The 12,298-nt window shown below is 34.4% G+C and overlaps 1 protein-coding gene across 1 annotated transcript in view; it reads right to left on the bottom strand.

Annotated features, from left to right (window-relative positions):
- PEX3 (peroxisomal biogenesis factor 3) overlaps positions 1-12,298 on the bottom strand; it is a 59,535-nt gene that overhangs the window by 35,110 nt on the left and 12,127 nt on the right. Inside the window, exons 3-4 of the mRNA XM_044671572.1 lie at positions 6,651-6,732; positions 1,723-1,766 (exon numbers count right to left, since the gene is read on the bottom strand). Coding sequence (XP_044527507.1) covers positions 1,723-1,766; positions 6,651-6,732 — 126 coding nt within the window. The remainder of the gene's footprint in view (positions 1-1,722; positions 1,767-6,650; positions 6,733-12,298) is intronic.

Raw genomic sequence — 12,298 nt, 5'->3', positions numbered from 1 at the left:
GTTGCAAACTATAGCATGCCAAAAAACCCAGAAAGATTATACTTGATTGGCTCATCAAACTACATTACAGAACATCATTTAGTATGTATGAAGGAAAATGAGTAAAAAAAATACTGGTTTAAAAGATTTCTTAAGTATAACAATTTGATGAGTACAGTTATAAGGTTTATAATTTGTAATTTGAAAAACAGCTCACTATCAATTATACAGGAGCTAATTATGTAGTTACTTCTTTTCCGCTGCCCATCTTTTGGTTATTCTGTTATTCATAACCACCTTCATCTGACGGTGTTGAGGGCCTGTTGAAACTCAAATCTGTCATATTTTGCAACTTGTGAGTAGTTCTGTAAAAAAGTTTAATGAAGGAGGTTGAAACTAATAAGTCTGAAAGGCAGCATGGACAGCAGGAAGACAATAAAAAGACTTGTGTTTAAGTCCTCTCTATGCCATTTACTGGCTGTGTGACTTATGGATAAGTTCAGCTTCTTTGAACCTTAGCTTTCTCATAATAAGAGTCACAAAATTTACACTAAAACATTTTATAAAGATATGAACTATTAACATAATCTGTTATTTATTAAGTGTTGTATGGAACATAGTTTAGAATAAAAAATAGGAGGGGAGGAAAAGGTGAAGTATTCTTTTTGTATTAAAGAATTTAAAAAATCTACAGCACAAACTTGGATCTGATGGTTAATACTTTCAATCCCTTCCCTACTCCCTCAAAAAACTATAATATAGTTATAAGAATTTTTCATTATTAGGATTTAGTTTGTGGACTTTTTAGAAATATAAAAAGCAATAAAAAATAAAAATCTTATGTTGGAAAGGGACTGGGAACAGAACCTCAGAAGTTAATTAGTTACAAAATCTGGACCACATCTTCTCTGCAACTTTTTAGACATTCATAAGTTTAGAGATTTGCCTAGTTTACTGAAGTTATGTGATTTGTTCAAGGTCACACAGCCAAGATATGTCAGAGAAAAGAATGTATCGAGAGACAGGATGGTGCAGAGGATAGATAATTAACATTGGAGTCAGGAAGACCTGGGTTCATATCCTATCTTTGACCAGTTATTTATATACATTTTAGTTAAATGTATCAGTTATTTCTGGGAACGTGTAATGGAACTATATGGTTTCTAGAGTAGGTTCAGCAATAGAGAGCCTGGATCTATAATTTCATTGGTATGGGGAATTCCCCGGAGATCCCTCAACCAATATAGGCCATTATCTTCTCTACAAATTTACAATCTAAGGAAGCTGCCCAAAGTACTCAGAGATTAAGTGATTTGCCCAGGGTAAAATAGGCAGTATATTTCAGAGGGAGAACTTGAACTGAGATCTTCTGGTTCCAAAGCCAGCTATCCATTATACCTTGCTGCCTTTCTCTCCTAAAACCATTTAGAAATTTTCAAGCTAAAACAAAACACTTAAAAAGAGTTTTATCACTGAATATTATATTGTAAGATATAGTTGAATAAAGCCTCTAATTTGAATAAAATGAAATTTTTACTCAACTTTGTGATGGCAGAAGCCTAAAGAACCCAAACATCTATTGTGTGTTACTACATATATTCTAGATTGATTATATATATAAGAATCAACCACTTAATAAAGCACTAAAATTGACGTTAAGAATATCAGCAACAAACCTTTATATTTTAGGATTTTAAATATTTCAGTCACATTTTAATACACATATGATATATGCAAGCTTACTTATTATCTTCAGATCCTCCCATATTTCTAACTTGTTTGAAGGCCTAATGAAAAAAATATTGCAATATTTAAATTAAAAAATGTGAAATTAATCAATAGAATCTAAAAGTATTGTTATAAAACATGCTATTAAAATCAACACACAAATTATTAAGAAACAGATTGTCTATTTTCATTATGCAGACACTATGTCAAGCTGTATTCATTAGGTACATAAATAATGAAAGTATACTGAAGCACAGCATGTTTTTGAGAAAAAAAAATTTTAAAAAGATGGAAAGGAGGACCTGATTCATATCAATTTTGACTTTCTTGCTATAAACAAAATCAGAAGAAGAAAATGCAGTTAAGTGTAAGAAGGGATCATATTTTGCCTTGAAGAGGTAAAGAAAATTAGTTTTTATTGTATATTCAAAGACAAAAGCAAACATCATTTCATGGGATATTTGGTTATCATGTAATGATGATAAATATTTGTAAAAAAACCATCATAAAAGTAATTGTAGCCAATGCACAAATATCAGCTATTAAGGTTAAAGAGATAAAGAAATTCTACACAGAATTCAATTAAAAAAAAAACAACCTCCATTTTAAATCAATATATGTTAGATGACTTCAAACCAAAGGTGGGAAAAGATGATGGACAATTAAACTGGATGTCTTGAGTGAAAAAAAGAATAAGATAGACGAAGGACTTTGTGCAGAAGCTTTACACTATTATATTACAATTTTTTTCTTCAAGAGCAGAATTTGTATGGATATGGTGAGTACCAATTAACACTACAAAAAGGCAACTAGAGTTTAGAACATAAACTCATTTTCAAAATGTTCTGAGAATGATGATGGGAAATTATGAGTAATCTCATTGCTAAGGCAGAGGGAGGTGGTAGAAGGCAAAATGGCTTAAAAAAAAAAACCTGGCAAGAAATCCAACTAAGTAAAGTCAGCAAGGATGAAAATGGAAGAACATGGAAAAAGATCTGCAAAGATTAATTTTCACCATCAAGGATAGAAGAACCATTACCCTTTATAAAAAAAATTCTAGATTACCTTTCGATACACTTTTTAATAATCATGTTTTTGCAATCCATGTTCTTTCCCTTCCTTCCCAAGAAGGCATATATGATATAATTTGTACATGTTATCAATTCATATTTCATGCTTGTCATGTTGTGAAATAAGACACATATTGCTTACACTGAGAAAAATTCATGGAGGAAATAAAGTGAAGAATGGTATGCTTCAATCTGCATTCAGACTCTGCTAGTTCCTTCTATGATGGTGGATAGCTTTTTTTCATGAGAGTCTCTTGGAGTTCTCCTGGATCCTTGACTTGTTGATAATAGTTAAGCCATTCACAGTTGATCATCATATACTATTGTTACTGTGTACTGTGTTCTCTTGGTTCTGCTCACTTCACTTTGTATCACTTCATAGAAGTCTTTCTAAGCTTTTTAAAAATCATTTTGTTTTGTCATTTCTTATGACCCCAAAATATTCCATTACAATCATGTAACCATAATTTCTTCAGTCATTCCTCTACCGATGGATGCCCTTTAAATTTCCAGTTCTTTGCCACCACAAAAAGAGCTGCTATAAATAAATTTTTCTAAATCCTTACCTTCCATCTTACAATCAATTCTGTGTATGGGTTCCAAAGCAGGAAAGTGGTAAGGGGTAAATAATGAGGGTTAAATGACTTGCTCAGGGTCACATAGCTAGGAAGTGTCTGAGGCCACATTTGAACCCAGCACCTCCTGTCTCTAGGCCTGGCTCTCAATCCACTGAGCTACCTAGCTACCTTTTGCTATAAATATTTTTGAACAGGTAGATTCTTTCCCCTTATCTTTAATCTCTTTTGGATATATACATAGTAGTGGTAGTGCTGGGTCAAAGGGTATGTAGTTTTATGACTATTGCGCAAGTTCAAAATTGTTGCCCAGAACGGTGGTTATCAGTTTACAGCTCTACCAACTTTATCCCAATTTTTCCATATCACCTCCAACATTTATCATTTTCCTTTATCATGTTAGCCAGTCTGACAGGTATGAGGTAGTTCCTAAATTGTTTTAATTTGCATTTCTCTAATTAATAGTGATTTGGAGCATTTTTTCCATATGGCTAATTTTAGTTTTAATTCATTATCTGAGAATTGCCTGTTCATATCCTTTGGCCATTTGTCAATTGGGGAGAACCACAGTTCCAGATATATTTGTAGGGGAAATAAAAATGGTAGTAGGAAAGATAAAAGACAGGAAAACAGTGAACTGCACCGAGTATGTATAAAGAGCAAACCTGTGCTGGAAGAGACATAAATGTGGAAGCAATGAGAGATCTACATATATCTTTCCCTCTGAAGGAAGAAAAGATAAGAAAATTGGGGAGATAAGTTTAAAATCTTGTTCATATCTAAAAAAAGGCAACCAAGAAAATATCAGCAAACACTAACCTCTAGTGTGCCTACATTCCCAGTTATACAAAAATCTATTCAAGAATAAAGGGCAACTTTGATGAGGATAATAGAGAACAAGCAGGTTTTTTGCAAGCAACAGTTAATAAGGAACCACATCTTTACTATTATACAAGGTCTCATTTTGTTTACTGATTATGAAAAAGCATTTGATTCCACACAGGAGAAAAATACCAACTGGAAGGTTCTTTTCCAAGAAAAGGGTCACTGAATCAGTTATTAAAATCCTTCAAGTTTCCTTGAAAGAGAGAACAAGAGAAATACCTGCTTGAAAATATTTCTAGTAGCTCTTTTTGTGGTGATAAAGAATTGGAAATCTGAAGGAATGCCTATCAATTGAGGAATGCCTGAACAAATAAGTTTTGGTATATGATTATGACGGAAAACTATCATGCTATACGAGATGATGAATAGGATGGTTTCAGAAAGACTTGGGAAAACTTATGTGAATTCATGCAAAGTGAAGTTAGCAGAATTGAGAGAACAGTGTACACAGGAACAGCAATACTCTAAAGATGATCATCTGTGAAAACCTTAGCTACTCTTTCTTATCAAAGCAAAGATCCAATTCCAAAGGATCCACGATGAAAAATGCTATCCACCTCCAGTAAGAGATCTGAAAATTGAAGCATGCTTTTTTTCCACTTTCTTTATGTTTCTTACTTTTTTATTTTTGCAATATGGCTAATATGGCAATTTTTTGTATGACTGCATATGTATAATTGCTATAATTTTGCTTGTTTTCTCAATGAATGAAGGAGGAATGAGAAAGTGAGAATTTAGAACTCAAAATTAAGCAAATGAGAAAGTGCTCTAAGTCTCTAATAATTAGAGAAATGCAAATCAAAACAACTCTGAGGTATCACTTCACACCTAGCAGATTGGCTAAAATGAGAGAAGGGAAGAGCAATGAATGTTGGAGGGGATGTGGCAAAATTGGGACTAATGCATTACTGGTGGAGTTGTGAACTGATCCAAGCATTCTGGATGGCAATTTGGAACTATGCTCAAAGGGCCATAAAAGAATGCCTGCCCTTTGATCCAGCCATACCATTGCTGGGTTTGTACCCCAAAGAGATCATAGATAAAAAGACTTATACAAAAATATTTATAGCTGCGCTTTTTGTGGTGGCAAAAAACTGGAAAATGAGGGTATGCCCTTCAATTGGGGAATGGCTTAACAAATTGTGGTATATGCTGGTGATGGAATACTATTGCGCTCAAAGGAATAATAAACTGGAGGAATTCCATGTGAACTGGAAAGACCTCCAAGAACTGATGCAGAGTGAAAGGAGCAGAGCCAGAAGAACATTGTACACAGAGACTGATACACTGTGGTAAAATCGAATGTAATGGACTTCTGTACTAGCAGCAATGCAATGACCCAGGACAGTTCTGGGGAACTTATGGTAAAGAATGCTACCCACATTCAGAGGAAGAACTGCAGGAGTGGAAACACAGAAGAAAAACAACTACTTGAACACATGGGTTGAGGCGGACATGATTGGGGAGGTAAACTCTAAAAGAACACACCAATGCAACTATCAACAATTTGGAAATAGGTCTTGATCAATGACGCATGTTAAAACCAGTGGAAATGCGCATCAGCTATGGGGTGGGGGAATTGGGGGTGAAGGGGAAAGTAAGAGCATGAATCATGTAACCATGTTAACTTTTCTAAAAAATAAAAATTATTAAATGAAAAAAATGAATGTAAAAAATAAACCAAAATAGAAAAATTTGATTATAACAAACATCAGGCAAACCATAGAATAGGGAGATAAGATAGCTGATAGCACAGTGGGTTAAAGCACTGAATGTAATTGTCTGTATTTTTAGAAGGAACTCTCAAAATTGGTGAGATTATAGATCCATTTGATTATTTATGCTATTCTAATTGGCCAGTGTTCTAAGTCCTTCCCCTCCTCCCACAATTCCTTAGTTATTAATCTACTATCTAAATTACTCTGATGGAGATGCAAGTTCATTGTCTGGAAAGAGAACAGAACTTAAAGCCAGAAAGCCTAGGTTTTAGTTCCAGTTTTGCCCTTTAGCTGTATGATGTTTAATGTCGAGATAGAGGAATGAGGAACAGAGAATAGAAGGACAGGCAAAGAATGATGATCAGGACTGTAGGACAATGCCAAGTTATATCAATGACATGTGTCTAAATATTTAAAGACAATTTGTATGAAATAACAAGCAAGTAAAATATGATTAAAAGAGTATTCAAACTCTTTTAATTAAAATTATCTTTGTGAAACTATTTTCCAGGTCCAACTAAAAATCTAACTATTCTCCCAAGTTGTCCACTATTAAGGCATAAAGCTCTTTAAAAACTTAATAAATCTAAATTTAAACTTTCCTTTGTGTTGGAAAGATGATATCTATTTAGATGCATCTATAAATTTAGGATTATGTAGCTTTGTTTATTAAATATATATTTTTTTGTATTTACCTGTTCTTCAGAAGAGCTGTGAGGTTCTCAGAATTTAATTGCTGCATTAAGGCATCTCTCAGTGTTGGAAGCATTGATAGCACTGTAATTCAAATAAATATAGCAGTTAAAACACTAAGAGTTATTTGAGTATCTTAAGTGAATAATATGAATAATAGTAAGCTATTTGGTTATATAACATGTCCGGTAGGTATATGTTGGCAAAGAGAGTAAAGAATGGAAATTCAAATTACTGTGCTAAATTTTGAGAATACAAAATACAAAAAATAACTCTGGTTGTCAAGATATTTACATTCTATCAGAAGACAATATATAAGGATATACAAAATAAATATATAAGTACAAAATAATTTTCTGGGGGAAGCCACTAGCACCTGGGCAATCAGGTAAGGCGTATCTACATACTGAATCTTAAATTGAGCTTTGAAGGAAGCTAGAGCATCTAAGTGGAAGTACATCTTAGTATGCCTAAACAAAGACATGGAGATGGGAAATGGAGTATTGTGTATTAGGAACAAGAAGAAGGTTAAATTTACAGAACTACTGAGAACATGAAGAGGAATAAAGTAGAATAATAGAAATACAGGTTTAGGCTGTGATGGGTTTTATATGTCAAGGCAAGGTGTAGGGTACCATTGAAGCTTGCTGAATAAGTTGGAGTGATTTGCATAGGCTTATGCTTTAGGAAAATGACCGTGGCAATTTGTGGAGGATAGACTGAAGAATAGAGAAACTTGAGACAGTGAGACCAAAATCATCCCAGGTGAGAGGGATTAGGGAGGGCCTGAACTAAATTAGCGATATAATGAGTAAAGAGAAAGGAACAGGTGTAAGAGATGTTGTGGGAGTGGTCATGACAAGGTTATCAACTTACTGGATGTGAGAGAAAGTAAGGAATCAAAGATGATACTGAGTCCATGGAATATATCGAAACAGGTAACTGGTAATGTGAGAGCAGAATTCATGAAAGACACTAGGACTAGACACACAGATTTGGGAGACATCTTCAAATACATATTAAAATCCATGGGAACTGAGGAGGTCACTGAGAGAGTAAAGAAAAATAACAAGCAGGAATAGTATAGAGCCCTATTATATGTATAGAATACAGTATAGAACACACAGTTAAGAAGTGTGATATGGATGTACAATGATGATCCAGCAAAAAGACTGAAAAAGAAAGACCAGATAGAGAAAAGGAGAAGCAAGAAAAAGTTAGGAAACCCTAAAGAAGAGAGGATACAGAAAGGGAAGGTGACCAACAATTTTAAATGAGTTAAAGAGTTCAAATTTAAAAGCTAAGAAAAGGATATGAAGTTTGGCAATTAAATATTAGTGTTGATACCATTAAAGAAATCATTTTCAGTTAAATGATGAGTTTGAAAGCAAGACTGCAATGGGTTGAGAATGAATAAGTAGGTGAGAAACAAGGACAACAATTGTAAATGGATTTTTAATAGTAATTTGTTTGAGAGAGGGAGAGAAGATAGTGTGTTTTTAAACAGAAAGAAACCAAGATCTGCTGGACAAGATGAGATTAAGGCTAAAAAGCCTTAGTCTTGCCAAGAAGCACCACCTCTACCATGGACACAGACAGGAGAAAGAAGTGAGAATAGGGTATAATCTAGCACTTTGGGCAGATTCCTCCATGCAGATCTTATGGGAAGATATAAATAAGAATCATATAGGAAGGGCAGGCATGAATAGACTATAGTTTGGCTATTACAGGGACATCCAAATTACAGACCTCTATAGGAACTGGGCTGGCCTGTGAACCTAATTTCCTTCTCTTCCCAGAGACTAAGGTGTTGCAAGAAGGGAAGGGATTATGCTTCCCATGTGTTGGAGGGAATAAGTGTGCATATTTATGAAATTATACCTTTGGAAGTATATAGTCTTTTAAAAGCTCCACAGTATTACACAGTCACCATTATTCATAGGTTGTCTATTTATGGTCAAACTATATCTTCCTTTCTTTTGGGTCAACTGATATTTTGATTCTTCTGAGATAGTTTCTTCCAAGATTCCCAGTAGGTTCATTCTGAGAATAATGGTATTTAAAAGATAGTTTTTAAAATATGCTCTTTACCTAATCTTAGGAGTTAATTCACTACGCTTTAGGACTCCACCTTGGGGCTGAACTGAACTATAAAAATTCACCTTAATCTATTATATTAACTTAATTCTAGACTAAGCATCTTATATTACATTTTGTTTGAGGAAAGTCTCTAAAAATTACAGATATATGCACACACACATATATATGTTACATAAACATATATATGCTGGAATTATCAATGACTATAACTTCATTGATTCTGTGGTACTGACAGAAACAAAATATTGTAGGAGAGGAGTTGAGAGGTTTCTCTCTAGAGATTCCAGAGAAGGCCATAGGGTTGAGGTAGACTCAAGAAGTCTGATAGCCAGAGAGATGTCTCTGAACAGTTGTAGTGATGTCTGAAGTGAAAAACCACATTTGGTAGGTAAGGAACTGTATGAGACTGAGGAAGTATCAATGACCAAAATGAGGGTTGTGAAATCATAATTAGGTCTAAAATGATTAGTAGGAGGTACTGATTGATTTCAGAAAAAAAATTCAATCCAGGGTAAGCAACATAGTATTGAATTTAACCATGAAAATTCCCATTTATTACCTTTGTCATGCTATAGGTATATGCAAGTTCTGATGCTCTGCTATGAGAGGTTGGACTTCACTCTAGCTTTTTCTGAATTCTCTTTAGCTAAAAGGCTCCTAACACCATACCTGTTTTAATTAACATCCACAATAACCACAGAATTTACTGAGTAAACAACTCACAAATAATAAACTTCAAATATCTTCCTCAAAGGTCTTTTAAAATTAGTTCTAGTCCAATCTTTTGGATTACTTTTAATTCTAGTGCTTTCCCTCTGTTAAGTATTTTCTACTTATCATTTATATAGTTTGCTTTGTATTGTTTAAATATTATCTTCCCCATTAGATTGCAAGTTCCTGGAAGGCAGGAACTGTCTTTTGCCTCTTTTTATATCCCCAGCATTTAGCGCTGTAACTGACACATAGTAGGCACTTATTAATGTTTACTGATAGACTGAAAATTCACTTGAATTTTTTTACTAGCTGTTTTGTTGTCCTTTCAATTTATTGGAGAAGTCTGATACAATTCTACTTAGGGTATAATGTTTAAGTTTATGCTTTCCCTTTAAAATCTATTATTTTATTTTCCTTTCTTTTTAAATCAGCACTTCGTTCCTATAATTTGTTTTGCCTATACTAACATGAGCACTGGCTCTTCTCAAAGCTTGTCCCTACCATTCTTCTCCCCAATTTGGTCCCTTCTTTACCTACTCTGCCTTATTTCCCCTTCTGAGCCCAAATTCTTTAGGTTTAAGGTAATTTCCTCTCTCATTAATTCTTTACTCTTCCCATGTAGCTAAGAGAATTCTCCATCCAAACCTACTTTCCAAATCATCCAATTCATTTTAGTACCTTTTCCAATAAACTTTAATTGAATTCATCTCCTTTCTTATTCTTTGCCTCTTCTAGGATACCTTAGAATCTAATCCATTTAGCCCAACTATTAGTGGGATTATGGTTCAACTGCCCTTACTTCTTATTTCTTTCTGACAGATCTTCTGGCAGTAGTGAGATATGATGGAAGGAATCTGTATCAAAAAAAGCATTTATTAAGCACCTGTTTTATGCCAGGTACCAAGGATTCAAAGATAACAAAATAATCTCAGCTGAAGGAGATGAGTAATGTTTCATTGTGGAGATCACACATGAGCTTAAATTGAAGAAAACAAGATTTTAAGAAGTAGAAGTGAGTAAAGAGTATGTTACAGACATGAGGAACAAATTGTACAGGAGAGAGAAATTAAAGATGGAGCATGATACATCAGTGGGTCAGTTGGATTGGAATGCAGACTGTGTGAAGGAAAACAACATGTAGGAAATCAGGAAAAGTAGACTGAAGCCAAATCTTGGAAGAATTTATTTAAAAACCATATTGACCAGTTTGTATTTCTTTGATCCTAGAGGCAACTGGGAGAACCTGGAGCTTTATGAGCAGGAGATTGCCATACTCTTACCTTGCTTTAGGAGTATCATTTTGGCAGCTATTTGGAGGATGAATTAAAAGGGAGAAAGACCTATAGTGTAGGGCAGGGGTTGGCAACGTATGACTCTCAAGCCATATCTGGCTCTTTTGAAGGCCAGATATGGCTCTTTCTGCAGGAGCCATAAAGTCAATTTTTTTTCAGGCGCTGTTACAGGAGCACACACTGTGAGCACTGTACGGCTCTCACGAAATTACATTTTAAAAAATGTGGCGTTTATGGCTCTCACGGCCAAAAAGGATGCTGACCCCTGGTGTAGGGAGACCTATCAGTCAATTCTTGACTACTAAAGTTAGTCAATAAAGAGGTTATAAAGGCCTCAAAAAAGGCAGCAGTTATGTGAGTGACCAGAAGATGGATAGGAAATATATTGTGGTGATAAAATCAATAAGATCTAGAAATTGGTTGTGAGGGGAGAGAAAGTGAAGAACCAAAGATGACTCAGGACTTTTTACTGGCTATTTGCAATATTTCTTGACACCTGTTTTTTTTTATTGTGGTCTTCTGAAATCTACTGACACATGCACGCACATATGCGTACCTTATGTTTCCAGTATTTCTAGGTAATTTTCTCATAATTTAATGTTACTCAGTTTTTTTAATCATTTTGTTTCTGGAAGAGCTGTGACCTTTAGGATGGGCTTATTTTTATGATCACTGATCTCATGTAGTCTTTAAATTTTTTAAAAAAATCTTTTGACATTTTCCATTTTGTCTCATTTCTACTTTTGAGTTACAGATCTTCTGCTCTTTTTTTCAAAGAAATTCACCCTTGTTTGCTCTAAACTCTATATTCCTTTGTCTTTTTTATTTTTCCTTGAAGTCTAACTGGTACCATGATATCCACACTTATTTCATTTTTTATTGCTCTGTATCATTGAAGGTATTTCATGGGAGAGGGCAGGTGCAAGTTGCTGTAGTACTTTTCCTTTCATTCGTTTTTCAAATTAATTGCTCTAATGCCATATCATTTCTCTATTTTTTTTGTACTATTTATGATATAAAAAGGGAGTTGGATTTAGCTATGATTTCCTGGTTAGGTATCCTCATACAAATCCTGTTGTTCTCCCTTCTTTTAGCAGTTTAATAATTTAATTCTTTCTAGAAGTTTTGAGGTGTTGAATGGATGGTCTCACTTCTCATCTGGCCTTTCCAGAAAAACTCCTTTACCTTTAATTTTAGACAGCACTGAAGCAGGTCCAGTACTACTAAATGCTTCATAACAACAAGGACAGTTTATTTTCTCTGATAATAATGAAATGTAAACAGCACCTAGACATCCTTAGAGATCAATCTTTATGGACAAGATTCTTCTATATTGCCTAGGCTTGATACACTTACAAGAACAGTTAGAGCTAGAACTGGAATAAATTTTGGAAACATACAACCACCTAGAGGGGCTAGGGACAAGAGGAAGCAAGTTGAGATATAATATAGACTCTTCCTTCTCCCTTATTGCCTTGTGAACACCTACTTATCCTTCGAAGCTCAACTCAAGTCCCTTTTCCTTCATGAAGCTTTTCCTGATA

The sequence above is a fragment of the Gracilinanus agilis genome, chromosome 4, assembly GCF_016433145.1.
Source record: "Gracilinanus agilis isolate LMUSP501 chromosome 4, AgileGrace, whole genome shotgun sequence".
Lineage (NCBI taxonomy): Eukaryota > Metazoa > Chordata > Mammalia > Didelphimorphia > Didelphidae > Gracilinanus > Gracilinanus agilis.
Note: the sequence above shows the minus strand (reverse complement) of the source record. Positions and strands in the feature narration are given on the sequence as shown.